The 18,360-nt window shown below is 33.5% G+C and overlaps 1 protein-coding gene and 3 non-coding genes across 4 annotated transcripts in view; 2 read left to right on the top strand and 2 right to left on the bottom strand.

Moving 5' to 3' along the window:
* Window positions 1-9,688, top strand: part of LOC110991278 (zinc finger protein Gfi-1b) — a 46,591-nt gene extending 36,903 nt beyond the window's left edge. Inside the window, exons 5-6 of the mRNA XM_045629832.1 lie at window positions 7,006-7,260; window positions 8,021-9,688. Coding sequence (XP_045485788.1) covers window positions 7,006-7,260; window positions 8,021-8,109 — 344 coding nt within the window. The 3' untranslated portion in view covers window positions 8,110-9,688. The remainder of the gene's footprint in view (window positions 1-7,005; window positions 7,261-8,020) is intronic.
* Window positions 9,689-14,330: 4,642 nt separating this feature from the next.
* On the bottom strand, window positions 14,331-14,402 carry Trnaq-uug. Its single transcript has one exon. It is a non-coding gene; the product is annotated as a tRNA-Gln (tRNA).
* A 2,138-nt stretch (window positions 14,403-16,540) lies between these two features.
* On the top strand, window positions 16,541-16,612 carry Trnaq-uug. Its single transcript has one exon. It is a non-coding gene; the product is annotated as a tRNA-Gln (tRNA).
* Window positions 16,613-17,010: 398 nt separating this feature from the next.
* Window positions 17,011-17,082, bottom strand: Trnaq-uug. The gene has a single exon. It is a non-coding gene; the product is annotated as a tRNA-Gln (tRNA).
* Between the last annotated feature and the right edge of the window lie 1,278 nt (window positions 17,083-18,360).

The raw sequence follows: 18,360 nt of genomic DNA, 5'->3' as shown, positions 1-18,360 counted from the left end.
CACTATATATAATGAAATGTCCTACATATAAACATTTCCTTTTAAGTATATTATAACAATGTATTTCCTGTTATGTCATAAAAATATGCAAATACGAATATTTCAAGTCACGTAAGCCATATGTTTGAAATACCGAGTCCATACACAAGGTTCAATAAATCTTCTCTCTAAGTGGCATTTACACAGCATATATCTTTCCGAAGCAGAAATCGTAAAAGTCTGCGCTGACCCGGGTTTCGTCTGTGGGTGGGGGTGGCTACGTACAAAATTGTTTTGTTTTTATCTTAAATAACTGGAAGATCAAAAGATTTCATATATTACGTAGACGTATAACTCAATAGATTGAGGTCGTTTATTGTCCCAGCTCCAGCTACCAGTGATTAATACAACTTCATCTAAGGTATGGGTTAATCTACCTTTAGTCAGGCTTTCATATACTAGAATATATCTAGACTATAATATATGGAGTTTGGAAGCATCTGTATCAAAAAATCTACATTTGTACAATACTTGTGATATGAAAAAATTCAGTCCAATTACACAAACTTGAATATATACTAGTAAAGTAACACCGCCTCCTTTAACATTAAAACAAAGCCACTATTGAAGACCGGATGTTATTAGTAATTTCCGGAATCAATTATTTCCGGAAAATTAAGGATGTGCTAATATTTTCTTGTTCAAAGGCAATTTCTTTGAACCGACGACGTAATTTCGGTTTGTTTGCGAAGCTCTCTAGCAAGATTGCGTTTCCATTAGTTGTAGGAAAGATTGAGACAGAAGCTCTTGTTTGTTTGCCTGATTGCTATACAATTGATTTTATACTGAGAAAACATTTCAGGCTTTCACACGGAATTGTGACATACTATATATATAATGCTCTCCAAACACTTATGGTTTTATAAATAGAAGATAAGAATTAGAAACAAGTTTCCCGTTGATAAAACTGTTATAGAAATGATTTTTAGTTCAAATATCGCTGAGAATCAAAATGTAATTTGTTACTTTCAAGACACAAAAATGTTTTTGTTCAATCTTACCGATAATTATGGCTAATAACCAATATTATGTTAAACTAATTTTCTTTAATACGGGAAGCTTAAACTAAGGTTCATGACAGTATTATTCTATGTTTGGATACTTTGTTAGTGTGTCCGAATAAATTTTATTTTTAATTTCAAATATTGATATAGATAATCCATCTCTTATTTCAGAAACCACATACAATAGATATAAACGAGCTATTGCAATATATAAGCGAATCTATAAAGAAATCAAGACTATATTCGCATTCATTCTGAAAACAGATATCCATAAAGGATTTGGGCAGATAATATTCTTGCATTATCCGCGTGGGTTGTGGGGAGAGGTTGAGGGAGGCTCATAAACCGGGATTCAGCAGAAATCCTCACTCAGCCGACCTCGGAATCACGCCTTGCCGCGTGAAGATTTGTTAACATTTACCTACATTTTTATTATTATAACTTAAATGTACCCTTACAAATCTTAAGACTGGCGTACGAAACAACTTTCATACGTCGGCTTTTCTCTTTGCCTAGTAATACTCCCCTTATGTTAGGTTAGACTAATCTGTAAATATCTACTAGGTACAATCTACTACAGTTTTTTTATTATAAATGCTTTCTAGATAATTCTCCGACTATGTAGTCGACGGCGGCATTAAATAACTTAGGTAAATGGTATTGGTAACTTATTGGATAACACACCTAAAGAGTACATAAAAAAAGAAAGGTGAAATCTTTTTTCTTCTTTATAACTGCTTTTTGTGTGACCTTTATAGCAAATCCCATTAAGATGCTTCTTAACCTAATGTTGAACATTATTTCTATTGAATTCGTCTCCGTTACTTTTGTCCATACCAAAAAAAATACTACAGTTAAAACAGAATAAATAAGATGTATAAATAAGGAGTATAGTCTAGCATTAAGTGAGGTATGGATTTTCAGCTTCGACAAAAGCGCACTTACGGTCTCAGGTGCATTGAGAGTGCATTCCCCTCCCCCCCTTAACACTACAATCTTCTCTTCGTGAGGTACGGTTCACAGTATTATTAAGTATACCTACGTTTAATTATATACCATATATACAAAGAATAAACATATATTGATCAAAAGAAGGAATATGAGGAATAATATCAAAACTACATACAATGGAAAATATAACAATGTTATTAAGTTTATTATTTATAATAGATATAAAAAAGTAATAAAAACTATTGCAATTATTTTTTATAATTATGCCTATACTAAGCAAAATGATATAGTCTATATAACTCATATTGTCATTCGTGAATTGACAGTGACATAAGCAAACAAAATATTTTATTGTTAAGAAAACCTTTTTTAAAATTTTCGCCTTAGAACAATACAAAATAAATACCAAGGAAATAAAGTGATTTTCAAAATAAACATCGCTTTAATAATACATAGGCACAATATTTCTTAAAATCTTGCAGGAAGCACTTTAAGCCGTGAGCATCATATATTTAATTCAGAGCTCGCTAAAGTACGTCGCCATAAAAATCCCGCTCTGATACTGTGCAGATGAGCCAGCCAGGGCCGGATTCTATAATTTAATTATATTAATGTCTGTTTTATTGCGAATCTCGCGTTTAGTGCCTCGATAATGGCCCGTAATGATTTTCTCCGTTAATTCGACGTCTGTTCCTAACAGATTCGTTATAATTTCCTTTATCATTTTGTTTGTGATTTGGGTCGTTAATCAGTGTCTCATTAAGAATTATCAATTAATATTTTTCACAACAGATAGAAAAGATAATAAAGAGGTAGTGATAATATAACACGTGTCCGGAAAAGTATTGCATAAGATTGTGACTTACAAAAAAATAGGCTTTTACGTTGAAAATCTTACAATACATAGTGTATTTCAGATTAATACTGGCAGCTGAGTTTATTATCGGTATTACCCCGATGTCCATCATTCCACAACCGAGCGTTTGTAGGGCAGTTTTTGCCGCGCACCATCACTATTTGGAACCAGCTACCCACCAATGTATGTCCGAAGCGTACCTATTCTTAAAAGGCCGGCGAGCTATCTGGCAATGTGAGTGTCTATAGATGGTGGTATCACTTAGATGAGGCCCGTTTGCCCCGTTTCATAAAAAATAGAAAATAATAATTTCCAATTACATACCTATTTATACAATGATTACAATTTTGAAACCTGATATATTCTTTTTATTATGCTTTAAAATGTGTGATTGATTTTATATTACAAGTTTAAAATCTTTTATCAATGCATATCTGTATTTACTAGAGGTAGTTTGGGATTTACGGTTATCGCTCACAGGGATACCTTCAATCTCAGGGAGCTTGATGCTTAACGCCCCAGTCTAGCTCAATATTCACTACGCGTATTTTGCTTTCACATATATAAATATACAGTTTGATATGATAGCCAGGTATGAGTTGGCTAAACCCAAATAATTTTTCTATTCAATACAATCTTGAGCAAAAGTTTACATCGTAAGGGAAACAATCTTTGATCTAAAATATGTGAGTAAAAAAACAAATGCAATCTCACCCATAAAATATATGAGTTAATTTTGAACCCAACGAAATGTTTAAAAATTTCATTGAAATATTAAACAATGATTACTTTCAGTTTCACAAATATATGTATGGTTTATATAACATATATACGTATTTATTAACAGAATACAGCATATTTTTAGATTTTTTAAACTAAACCACAGATAATAGAAATGAGATTTCGGTAATTGCAATGCGTAAGTACTTGTTTAAATTACTATAAAAAGCGTGAAGCCATTGTCTATGGCTATGTACATAAAATAGTATATACCTAAATCGCCTTATAGTAAAAAATCTCAACGCGTTAAAACTTTACACAGCTATAGAAACAGAACGACGTACTAGAAACGTAACGAGCGTGAATCGCTGATGCCACGTGATTTTTTACGTGACACGCTAAAGAGATACTCGTAGAAAGTTTATTTAATGAAAGCTCCGCTAAGCTTATTCCGAACTAGCTACTAAAGGAAAATGCGATTTGTAGTTTGGAAAAATAAAATAGCATTTGCCAAGAAACATATGATACATAAACGTTAACTCTTTTATTAATACAAAATGTATAATTAGACAGTCGTGATAATACTAATATCAAAATTGTTTGAATTTTCAAATATATATTAATAAAATTTTATAAATTAAAAAGGACCTAACCACTAATCACAAAGTATCGATAAGTTAACAACTATAACTTATAAATGCCTATAAGCCTTATACAAGTATATGAATGTTATTTTGTGTTTTATTTCCGATCAAAGTGATACAAGAGTGATAAGGTCAAAACAATCAAAATTTTAACATAGGTAGGTACATATAACAAACTTCTAGAGGCTTCTAATATGACAAAACTGGTTTTCTTTAATAAGAAATAAGGCTCGTGTACAAAATCCAGCCAGTATATCTTTCAACACTGAGAACTCAATGAATTGTCGATCCTTCTCCATCCCGGGGGAGTCTTTAGAACAATTAAGGCACCCCAAACCCCCATCCCACTTATATAGGCCGTAATTACGCCGTTGAGTTGAGAAGATTTTACGCACTTGGACTTTTGGTACGTAATTTTGTGTAATTCCTGTCTTCGCTCGGCTTTATCCCTTTTGTTCTACTTAGGAGACTTTTGTATACGATTACGAGGTTTAATTTTATATTTTTTTGTCACTGTCTTCGTAGGTGTATTAATACAAGAATAACCGCATCTTTTTTAAGTACATATTTACTATGCACGGAAATACTTTAAAAGATGCCGTTATAGAATTGCTTCGGAAATACTTCAGCCCACTGAACCAATTCGACTTAGGGTCCTCCAAGAAGAGAGTGTACCAATTCTTAAAAGGCCGGCAACGCACTCATGAGCCCTCTAGCATTAAGAGCGTCCATCGGCGGCGGTATCCCTTAACATCAGGTGAGTCTCCTGCCCGTTTGCCCTCTGTTCTATAAAAAAAATACTATGAATAATATGGATACAAAATTAATTTGTTCCTATAAGTTATAATTATAATACCCTCGCCCGTTCTGAGATTCTGTATTATTTACAGATATTGTTCTTGGTTTGCGGACTTAGAAGTCTGATCAATTAAGTCATGCCTTAAAAGTTAATGTGGCAAACATAGAAATGGATCTTGCCATGCAACATACGTAAAAAGTAAAAACATATTAACATCAATATAGCAGAAATAAAATAAAAACCATATAAATTCAAGTCGAACAAATATACGATACGTTAAAATTCAACACACGATACATAAAAAACATCAATATCGCACAAAGGAACATCTTCACAAATCTGCTATCGAAGATGGAGGACTAACGAGGGACGCGAACTCTGATTTCCAATTCAAAGGAAAATTGCGATCCATAACGGGGAGGAGGGGGAACCCCCTCCCGTTGCTATGCGACGCTGGGTGGAGTCCCGCAATCACGGCCAATAGCACGACAGATATAAATTGGTCCCGCGTAAAAGAGAGGTCCGCGTCTCTGTCGCTCTAATGAAGTCGGACCCCTTGATTGAAGGCATCCGCGGCCCTTTTTCGAAATATACCTAATTGTTAGGTATCGGTACGATGCTGTGATTTGTTAGTGATACTGCGGTGGCGACCGATTGGTGTAAGGTAACAATCTAAGCGTAAATTAAAAGAACGAAGCAATTGTTATATGACATTAAATTTTTATATCTTCATAAAAAAAAATATATAACAAACCTTACAAAGATATATTAATAAATTACTAAAACATTATAATAATAAAAATATTTATCCTTCGGCTCCATAACCTACAGTTAAATTCCTAAAGAGCCTTTCTAATGTCAGCGAACTCATCAAAGAAGTCCAGAGATTATTAAATTCCAGACTTCAATCACGATACATAAACTCCTAATAGCCGGGTACAAACGGTTATAACCGGGTATATATCCGGGCAATATATTGTCCGGACGCTTCTTCCACGCATCCGTAATGCGGCCCCGACTTGGCACAGATTACGGTACGTGTATTAATACGACGTGTTTGGACGTTCAAATGTTTAGGGTTGTTCCTTGCAAAAAAAATTAAAATTGTATACGTGAATCAAAACTAAGTTGGTTATTGTCTATGGCCACATTAAGTCATGTGTCAAACGTCAATCTTTTGGTAGGATCTTGAGGAGTAATTTATAAGATGTTTTGCATACAATGGTTTTATCGATTTATCAAGTCGTAATTTTTTTTTTTATTGGGCCACAAAATTAGGACAAACACATGTCAACATCAACTTACATACGAAAATATAAAAAAAAGCGATGCCGTCCCTAGAACATGTGGACACGAGGTAATGTTCCACATGTTCTATTGGTAATGTTAACCAATAATCATAATAGAGGTTATTGTTTTCTAAGTATTGCTTAAAGTTATAAAATTATGATATTTTAAAAACGTATTGTTAAAACTAGTCATTAGGTTGCTTGACAGAATTTATTGATGCTTTCAGTTATAATTTAGAGATTTGAGTAATAGTAGTTTGCATTAATAAAATAATCAGGCGTTAAAGTTTAAAGTGTGTTGCGCGTTGTAATGATAACCTAACGATAGCTGTCCGAGGTTATCAAGTTTAATTAACAATATGTTATTATTTTTAATATCGGCATATTAGTGTGTTAAGATCGCAATATTAATAAATAATATGATCTCTTATATGAATTGAAAATTAAAAAGCAGCTATGCATTTGACAACCTTGCACCCTCCACCCACAACCGGACTGCGATCGATAACCGGATATCTGAAGTACGGTTATCCGGATCTATTGGAAAGCCATCGTGATTCCGATTATAATTACAGACTCATAATTAGGTTACTTACTTCTTTTGCGGAAAACGTCTCGGGTTCAATCCAGTGAACTTTTAAATAAAATACTTATTATATATTAAACGCGGATACATTTACTAATAATATGCGTTTGTTCTCAGGCGAAAAACCTCACAAGTGTCAAGTTTGCGGCAAAGCATTTAGTCAATCTTCGAACCTAATCACTCATTCGCGGAAGCATACCGGTTTCAAACCTTTTGCCTGTGAACTCTGCGGCAGAGCCTTTCAACGCAAGGTAGACTTACGAAGACACAGGGAGACACAACATGCGGATCTACGCAACGCCCAGCATATGCCATCACATACCGATGTACACGCCATGCACCCGGATATGCATGTCTCGGATCATAGGATAGGTAAGATTTATTTTATATTTAACGAAGCAATCGTTTAAGAAACGTTTCGCTTTCGAAAGCTTTAATCGACCTTTTGACCTTTCAAAGACGGCAGCTTGTTTTATTAAGTAGATCTTTGAACCTATATTCAGACTACATAAGTGGTATTATTTTATATTTAAAAGCAAAGTGGATGCATATTTTTAATACTCATTTTCCATACGAACTTTAAGTCTTGTGTATGAATAAAAAATTGTTTTATAAAAGCTACAGTAAACTGTTAAGTAGTAAGCCATGTGCCAGAAAGACTTACAACTTAGTTTTATACGCTTGCTTTATCATTTTTTTCTGTCTTTCAAATGTTATAGCTTCTCTAACAAGCTACTTTGATCGAATACCATCATACTCTGAAGATGTCGTCTCCTTGGTTAATAAGCTGAATAAAACTTTTAGTAAACACTTGTCCATGGTTTGGGAATATGTTAGGTCGTGAAATATGAAATTGCGTTTTGTCGCACTGGCCACTTTGACTTAAAATATCTCCACTTTGGTTAGGAATTCCGAATAAATTTCTTCAAAGAATAATTCTTTAAATATTGATTTAGTAAAGGGATCAATGAACTATATATACGGCAAAAGTGCATAGATAGCAATGGTACCTATATGTATACCTATTATATAATTAAACGTATTCTACTTTTAAAAAATCTACGTAAAAAACGCAAATTCATATGTAAAGACCTCAAAAAATAATCATATTAATTAAACATTTTGATCACAGATCTTCGCACCACTCACCCAGAGCACATTCGTCCCGACTACCGCGCTCTCAGCACCTCTGTACCGCCCTTACAGCCTCTTCCTTCTTGAAGCTCAACAGCCTTCGCGCCATGGCGCCAAGGCTGATAGGTATAGAAAGACAATTTGTGATTAAACTCAGTAGTGATGCTTTCTAAAGATAATGGGTATTTAGATTCATTGTATGAGCTTTTACGATAAGTTTGACGGATTTATGAGATATGGTAATTGGTATACAGTTTTTAGTAGCTGAGTTTATCTCGTAATTTTAATAGCGATTTAAATTATTATGTTCTTAAACCGTTGGCTATCTTTAACTATCTAATGACACATTTTATTCAATATCCATACATCAGGGTACCAAAACTGAATATTTACATCGCTGAAATTACGTTGTAAGAAGGCTGTATATAAATAATTTGAGATTAATTAACTGCAAAGAATGTATACACTGGAACTTTGGAAACATAAAAATTATCAGTGAGCTGACAGCTCTGTAATAAGCTTATTGTAAAAACGTTTTTGATCTCAGTGAATATTATTAGATAATAATTTAAAAAATTACACTTTACCCTCTTATTCATAGAAAGTCTAGTTTAGTTACACTGTTTAACTGAAGGCCGCCTCTTTTTACCATAGCGGAAATATAATTTAACAGAATGAGACAAAAAGTACTTTTAGACTAATTTTACGAATAAGAGGGCTTCTAAGACAATTGTAGCATTCCTTTTATAATTCCAATATAATACTTAGATATCTTTATTTCAATTATATGACGGCTTAGCCATTCCATAATCCATACTTTCCATTCCATAAGATATGTAAGACTATTATTTTATACCAAAGATAATCCAAAAATATTGATCATTATTTATTTTGATTGTTACATAAATGTATTCACGCTTGTTATATTTTTGTAAATAATAAGACTTTACGTATACGTTAATATAGGAACGATTGTAAAAAGATGAATAATGTTTATATTATACCAAAGTAATTTTAAAAACGACAAAGTTTCTGACGCCCAGTAGTTCGCATACCACGAGTTTGACAAACAATTTAGATCTAAAGTAGGCGTAAAATATTATTAATAAGACAATTATTAATATTCTGCGCAGGTATTAGTGTCAAACTTATGGTAAAGCCACTTGCTGGTATCGTATACAACATACCATTAAAAATAAATAAGTATTCTAATACAAATTAATTCGTGAAATTCAATAGAAATTCAAAAGAACTTTCATATAATTTAATAAGATTATTTAATAACGTTGAATTTATAACGTGTATCATAACCAAAATCTGTGTTGAACGACCACACAAGCAAAGTATGTGACCCCATTATACCAAAGCAGTTTACACAAACAGAAAACTATACGAAGCACATATTACAGTAAACTATATATGTGTATCTTATAATATATAATTGAATTCCTGTATAAAACTCGTTACTCTAATAACATATGTTTTAATAATTTCCTTTTGTACAAATTACGGCAGATACTAGTTAAGTAATCGTTACAAGTTATATTAGTACAATTGTTGTGTTTAAGTTAGGATAAGTTAAATGTATATAATGTAAAAAAATCCAAAGAATTCGTGCAATCATGTGTCATATTACAAGTTAACACTTCAATAAATAAATATATAACAATAATGTTGTTTAATTTTATTAAATACTAGCAGACTCGGCCGAGCGTTGCTGTGGCTAAGGTTTTTGTTACAATTAATATTACATAGTAGTAAGCTATTCAAGGGAAACGGCGGGAGAACTTATGTGAAAACTACATAGTTTATGTGAAACTTTGGTGCTTTTAACATAGCGCCACACAACACATAACACAGCGTGACAGTCGATCGATCTCCTATCTGCATCCCAATAACGAAACCCTACGAAGCCAAACCATTTTTGGCGACGGATAGAATGCAATCTCTTTACACTCATACCTATTTAATAATCAATATAAACCAAATAAAGTAAATAAAACCGTACAAATAATATTAATAAATACATGTCTATGTTTAAAACATATCAAATAACTGCATTATTTCTATATGAAATTACATTATTGAGAGGCGAACTAGAGAATTATAGACGACAAGTCACAATATGACTTCGACTTTGAATCTAGTCCAGGCTTGACCGTCGCCATTCAATTGTTCGCCTAATGACTAAATACAACTTGACTCCGCCGTCCTCTTTCGGCGGAGTTGAAAAGCACGCTAAAATTTCACCCCCTCATTGTTAAAATTCGTACCAAACTATTCGATTTGTATCGATATTTCTTGTGAAAATGGCGATGGAGACTCTCTGCCCCATTCAATCTTCGCTAAAGAGTATAACATGGGTTTATCCGGGGCGGCTAAATAGGCGCGCATTCTAATCGGTATATCACTTAACACTATTTATAACTTGACAATTATATATAAAAAAAAAACAATACACGCAGTAGAATTTAATGAAAGTCTTTAAGTACCACCGTACTAGAATTAAATGATTTAAGAAATTTTTAAAGTACTTGTTGTACTTGTATATTGAGCCTAAGATATAAAGAACAAAATTAACTCAATACTTAATAAGTATTATGATGACTTCAGTTCATCATAATTCGATTCGGGAGCGTAAAGCGATTTGCGAGTACGTCTCAAGTTACTTGGGGCGATGAATATTAATCGAATATTGTATCGAGTCGGTAATCGATTAATTATTACAAAGCTTAGACTTATGCTGTATTATTGCAGTGCGACGCTATTTAATTGTTTCACTGATAAATATTAGTAGGGCTAGGTGTGTATTACTGGGGCCTCTAGTACTATTGTGTATAAGTGCTACACACAGAATTTAGGCACCTCGCCAAGTATCATTATCGCCAAATCAGGTGCCAAGTTTATTCGTGCGTGTAGTAATCATAAAGTTATTACATCACATATTCCAAACAAATAAAGGATGTGCTTCGTGTGTTAGAGACAGGCTACCATTGTTTTCGAAGGTTATATAAGGAGTTATACCTACCCCGCGGTTCCACTCACATAGATAGCGATAGTATTTAGTACTACCACGAGATTTTTCTTCTTCTGATGTTATTTTGCAACTGGTTACTGGCTCCTACACAGAGAGTCGATGACGGCCGCCGTAGGCCCTAAAGAAAAGGAAACGCCACCCAAAACAATCCTGACGATGCTTAGTTTAGGCCTAGGCTCGTGCTATTGACTTGACGCGGTCTGAAATTTGGCTCAAAAAAGAACACCATGTGAACAGCCTCTGTTTCACCCAGGGGCCATAGGAATGAATATTGTATTGCAATATACCTACTGTTATATTGCAGTTTTATTTTTCAGTAAACAGAATTAACAACAGTTATTCTGAAGTTATTAGCAATTATTTTAAAAAGCAATCAGCCAATCGCGCTGTTTGTCAACGTTCAATACTGTTTACTAAGTGATGATGGATTTTTCATTAATCTAATGGGTAAAGCTCGTTTATCAACATGATACCGATGCAGGCACTTTAATACCAAAGTTGCAATTATTCGTTTTAGAATAGAATTCAGAGCTTTAATAATCTCTGATATTATAATTAAAGGAATACCTAAAAACCACTGAACATGCATTTTGACATGCGGGAGTGATAGTCTAAGCTGTATAACGCTAACATTAAACTTAGCTACCTTATAACTAACTACTTACCTATTAAAAAAATTATTTGTTTTTTGGTGGTTTACTTTTATAATTTTTTTACAGTTTACATAGAGAAACATATATGAAACGAAAATAAATGCTAAACAACGTCAAAGTCTTCCCGCCTCTTCCTAGGTTACACTGAAAACGCTTAGAAAATGAAAAACGCCTTAATATAGAAAGTTTCCAATACTTTTATTGCTTTTCGAAGTAATCTCCGTTCCTCTCTACACATCGTCGCATTCGATGGAACCACTGAGAAAAGCAGTGAGCCCATGCTTTCTAAGGGGTCTCTCCTATGGTATTTTCGTACGCTTTCTCCGCATCTTCAGAATCGAATACCTCGAATTTTATCTTTAGTTCTTGGGAATAAATGAAAGTCGCAGCACAGGACTGTATGGCGGAGTTCGTGTATTAATTTTTGACCTCGACTCATACCAATGCCTAGGCTTGCCCGTATCTGCTAATAAGTCACTCTCTCATATTCCATCACTCTCTCATGATGCGTCACTCGCACAGCACTGATGTTATCTTCAGTAGGCGCTATTAAAGGCCGTCTTTCAAGCGGATCATCATTGAGATTGCTACGTCCAAGCTTAAACTCAATACACCAATTAATTGTAAATAGTGGCACGAGATGGGGATTAATTAAGAAATGCTAATCGCAGTATCGCTTTTTTTGAGATGCTAATCGCTTTTTTTTTGAGTAAGGCCACAACGAAAGTCATGATAGATCATTAAACGACAGTTTCCTCGTTTTGGGTTCATTTTCACGTGTAACAAGATGTTTAGATTTGCCGCCAATTCGCAAAAACCTAGACAAATGAATGGATGTACTACATTAGGTTACCAAAGAGTTCTAAAATTCAAAAAACGTTTTCATTAGCAATGTTTCCAACTGGCCAGTTCATTTCAGTCCAGATCATTGTCAGATTTGTTACTCACATATGGTCTAAGATCCAGCCCTAAATCGTCCTGCACCGAGGTGATTAATGAACGAAACATATTTTAAATGAAATTTACAATATTAAAAAATAAATAAACAATGGGTTCGCTGAAAACATCCTGGACAGGCTGTATTAAATTATTAATTAAAAAATGATTTTTTATTGAAAATTGTACTGATGAGATTAATAAGAAAATCTTATACCAGCTGAAAGTATGAGACTTGCAGAATGTGCTATTGTTAGGTTCTTTATTTTTTTCCTGGACGGACACAAGGTTCACAGGTATACACAGGTATATTAATAGTGGGTTTTTACACTGAAATGATTAATCAATAAATTTTATATCAATGTGAGCGCTGTTTTATTGCAAACACGTTGATATAAGGTTCACTGCAAAAATGTTGGTCCTAAGTGCGGTTCGCGAATTTTGAAAATTTGAATTTTAGTCCGGCTGGGAACAGGCCGACAAAGAAGTCCGAGCTGAGTATCTCATGGGACAGAAAAAGATGCAACAATAATGCACGGGTGTTATCAAGCGTGTTCGTTTGATTTTTTTTTTTGAATGGAATCTCGCTGATGGCCTTAAGGGCCTTTACAGCTCAGCACGGGCTGTTTGGCGAGCTTAGCTCAGCCTGAATGGGTGGGGTTCCCGCGACTCGCGCAAGAGCGTCTCCTGTGAGACTCGAACCTCGGCTTGGGCCGTCGCGGGGGGGTCAATCGCCTGAAGTGCAGGACGGAAGCTTGTTCGTTTGATAACACCCGTGCCGATTCCATTCAAAAAAAAATCAAACGAACACGCTTGATAACATCCGTGCATTATTGTTGCATCTTTTTCTGTCCCATGAGATACTCAGATCGGACTTCTTTGTCGGCCGTTCCCAGCCGGACTAAAATTCAAATTTTCAAAATTCGCGAACCGCACTTAGGACCAACATTTTTGCAGTGAACCTTATATCAACGTGTTTGCAATAAAACAGCGCTCACATTGATATAAAATTTATTGATTAATCATTTCAGTGTAAAAACCTACTATTAATATACCTGTGTATACCTGTGAACCTTGTGTCCGTCCAGGAAAAAATTAAAGAACCTAACAATAGCACATTCTGCAAGTCTCATACTTTCAGCTGGTATAAGATTTTCTTATTAATCTCATCAGTACAATTTTCAATAAAAAATCATTTTTTAATTAATAATTTAATACAGCCTGTCCAGGATTTTTTCAGCGAACCCATTGTTTATTTATTTTTTAATATTGTAAATTTCATTTAAAATATGTTTCGTTCATTAATCACCTCGGTGCAGGACGATTTAGGGTTGGATCTCCTACTAATATACATATATACAAGAGTAGATCATAAACATATAAAAGAATTTCTTTTTATGCCAAAACATGAGTCACGAAAAGATTAAAGATTTTATAGTCCAAAGCCTCTCTCATATAATATTCTATCACATAGTAAACTATTTGATTACAGCTTCTCTGTGTAAGACACAAAAATAGATTTGGAAATAAAGCTGGACCTTTTGTCTCTTGGGCCTTCACGCTAAACGCCTGTTATCACGCATCACAGGGACGAATTCACGACAAATTATCATTCATATTCTCTTTGTGCAGTAATCTGTGATAGGATCATTATTCAATTAATTTTAAAATAATTAAAATAAAGGTTCCACCGAGATTTGAACTCGGATCGCTGGATTCAAAGTCCAGAGTGCTAACCATTACACCATGGAACCGCTAATAGAGACAAGGAAAAGTATTAAACCAAAAACTTGCCCAACTTCATATTGACACAGTTGTGTAACATGAGAGTATATTGTTAATATTAATTACATGTTATATCTTCACTCCAATTTGACTTGTTGCTCAACTTGTTTTAAGTATAGTATCTGTGTCAAAACAAACCGAAATTCAAACTGGTTTTTATAGTTTCTGTGGACAGACTCGTGACCATATAACATAATATTATTCGCCGTATTCACAGAATTAATTCGTATTGAGTATACCTTTAGATATGTATTAGTTAAGTTTATCTAAAATCTAATGGAGTAGAGTAGAAGGAGTCCTTTCCACTTGTCAAGTGGATGAGGAGCTGGTGCTAGACATAAATCATTAGAATAACAGGTAAAATTGTAAAATGTGAATAAAAAGCTTTTTTTATTAGGTGGGTAATGTATAGCAGATGGAATAAAAGGGATAGCAGGGAAGGATCGGAAAATGGTGCCAAGGATGTGAGACTTGTAAAGAATTTGGAGGAGGTCGTGTTCTAATATTAAACAAAATGACATGGACTTGTAAATCCTGATTCTGTAGCACTCGAATACAGGCTACTTTTTATTGTTATGAATGACATCAATACTTCAGTTACCTATTCTTTATCAAATGCCTAGTCTAGAATAATCGATAGTCAATTATCTATCTTAATAATCAGTTGTTTTATTTAGATAGAAATGCAAACAATTACAAAACAAACACATTTACCTCAAACTCAAAAAATCTTTATTCATATAGGTAAACACGTACACTTATGAACGTCAAAAAAAAACAAATTAAATTAATTGTAAATTTACATTTACAACCAGTTCACAAGTCAAGGGCGTAGAGCGGGTAAGAAGTACTGGCAAGAAACTTTCCGCCGCTCTTTTCAATCGCCCGCAGTAAAAGTAATAATAGAGATATAGTCCGTCCCTGGCGGCATCGGGATGGCCACTCATATATAATGCAGGGGCTTCCACGTGCGTCTCGGACACAATCAGTATTGTGAATAATTGAGCAGACGATGATTGCGTGGCCTCTAGAGATTGAGATTTACTGGATTTCGGTTTTTATAATTATTTTTTGATGTTCTCTATGTGTGCGCACGGTTTTGCACGTCACTTGCACGTCCACCGCAGACTTGTGATTACAATCCTAATAGAACAAATATTTCCTGATTTATTCAACCAAATTCTTAAATTATATGTATCTTAAATATATATTTCCACACGTGAGCATTACCGCTATGTGGAACCGTTTATTAGAGATAAGGCTACCCGTTGCATCCCTTGTAATTTTTATGTATTGTGTTATTTGCGTTTCATTTATTAGTATTATATGTACTGCAACGAAGTGTGAATAAATATATCCGAGCCAAATCGATTAGGGTCCTTCAAGAAAAGATCGTACCAATTCTTCAAGGGCCGGCAGTAGCGAGCCTTCTTGCATTGAGAGTGTCCATGGGCGTCGGGATCAGTTAACATCAGAGCTCCTCACTTATGCCCGTTTGCACCCTGTTCTTTAAAAAAATTATTACTTTTTGAATTCTTAATAATAGCAAAGGCATTATTATCTGTGTAAAAAATGCCTTTTTCTATGTTACTGATTGATAGTAAAAATTGACAAATTCCGTTGCTCCTTAATTTAACCTTCTAGAGGAGAACTTTCCAAAAATCTATCCAGTTTTACCAACACATTTTTCAGGGTGAGCAGATATTTTATTTTTTATGGCAACAGTTTAAACCTTATGCCAGTTTCAAGTAAAATAAACAGAGATATTTGAGACGATCAGATGACGTAACGCTCTGGAAAATAATTAACAATGCCCCTGGTTATACAATCACAGGCACAACTGATTGCAAATACAATTTTTTTACGCCAACTTTTTTTTTATAGTCAGTATGTATTTAATAAATTGTTAAACACAACTGTTTGATTGACGTATCCTAAATATTATTCAAATATGAAGCAAAGGAGAACAAACGTTGTTGATATTTTTCGTTTACTCGCATAACACATTGACATAAGATACGTCTTCCTTTCACTAACCTTGGGTTCATGACCTGACGACGTCCTATAAAAATAGCAATGATACTCCTAATTCGATACTCATTCATACGGTTCCATGGTGTAATGGTTAGCACTCTGGACTTTGAATCCAGCGATCCGAGTTCAAATCTCGGTGGAACCTGCTTTTTTTTAGAATAAGTTTTTATTTTTTTAGGTTTAAGTTTAGTAAACTGATTTTATATTTTATTCGTTTATAAATATTTTTTTATAATTGTTTAATTTTGTGACATTTCGTGCGTTCGGATGATAATAGTTTCACTGTGATGTTTGTAACTTAACAAAATTGTATTATTTAGTTGTATATACATTATATATTATATATTTACAATTTACAAAACACATTTATAATTCAAAGTTAATAATTATATAAGAATTAACAAGTTATTTAAAAAAGGAAACCTGCAGAAATAAAATATATCAATACAAATTGGTTCGGTATGGACTGGATACAATTTTGAATAGCAAATTTTGTTCAAACCATTTACTACTACATCAAATTAACATAATATTTCAAAAATCAGGTTCCACCGAGATTTGAACTCGGATCGCTGGATTCAAAGTCCAGAGTGCTAACCATTACACCATGGAACCGATGATTTATTAATAGAAAGTAATAAATCCAATAGATTTGTCTGTTTCATTCTATTTTTTACGAACAAATGTAATGGAGAACTTTTTTCATTATTTCATATATTAACCTCAATATCAAATTTCGAACTTCCAAGTAAATTTGGAATATAATCATTTCATAAGAAAAATTCTAGATTTTTTTTGCGTATTTCATATCGTAAGGTGAAGGTTAAAAGCGATGCTGTAAGTACCAAAGCAGCTCTACCTATTTACAAACATTGTACTTCGTTACAAAGGTAAATAAAGTCCAAGAAACTTACCAAAGAAAGTAAAATTTTATTGTTTGGCCTTACCAAAGAGGTTCCACGAATCATTGTACAAACACTTAATCTGTGCCACAGATATTGCACAAGCGCGCTCATTTGCTAGGATTTTCGGACCTAATTTACGTTTAAATATAAATTTAGGTTTTTTTTTATATTAGAAAATTATGAATGTGAAGAAATTGATAAGTTGTAGACCATTTCGAGAAAATCCGTCAGGCCTGTCTCATTCAAAAGCAAGCTTTCTAAGAACATCTAATAAAACAATGCAATAGTTAATCGACGGAAAGTTAATTTTGCCGAGAAATGCCAAAGAAAAATCAGCAGCTAAGTACTAAAATGTATCTCGAGTATTAATTAAATGGAAAATTATTTGAATATTTAAAAAAAGGATTTGATATAATTTGTTATTTTGTTAATAATCTTTATTAAATAATTAATTTTAGTGAAAGTTTTGTTATTTCCAAATCAATTATACATTTTTAATTTACGCTTGTGATTAATTATAATAATCTTTATTTAGGTATTTTCTAACTTCATACATAAACAGGCTACAGGTATTTATTATTATAAATAAATATTCTTCTATGGAGGAACATGCTTGTTTGTGAGAGACTGATGCCTGTTTAAGGTAAGAGCAAGACCTGTGTTACAGGTCATCAGGTTTCCACAACTTCAGATCGCCAGAAGGTCTAAAAAAGTAGTGAAACATTGTGATAAAAAAGCAATTCTTATTAGATATAACAGGTAGAAATATTAACAAAAAAGTTATATATATATGTATATAGGGAAATTAGATGAGGTAGGTATGGCTGTGTATTTATTACATTACAGTGTATTACTATTAACTTCTCTGGCATTATCTATTTTCGAACGAATTGAAACTTCTTATAAGTTAAATATTGTGACACTTGTAGGTACATACTTTCTTTTTATTAGTCATCTGTTCCATGGTGTTATTAGCCTTGTATTAGGT

This window comes from Pieris rapae, chromosome 10, assembly GCF_905147795.1.
Source record: "Pieris rapae chromosome 10, ilPieRapa1.1, whole genome shotgun sequence".
Taxonomy (NCBI): Eukaryota; Metazoa; Arthropoda; class Insecta; order Lepidoptera; family Pieridae; genus Pieris; species Pieris rapae.
The sequence above is the reverse complement of the archived record's forward strand: the minus strand, read 5'-3'. Positions and strand labels throughout refer to the sequence as shown.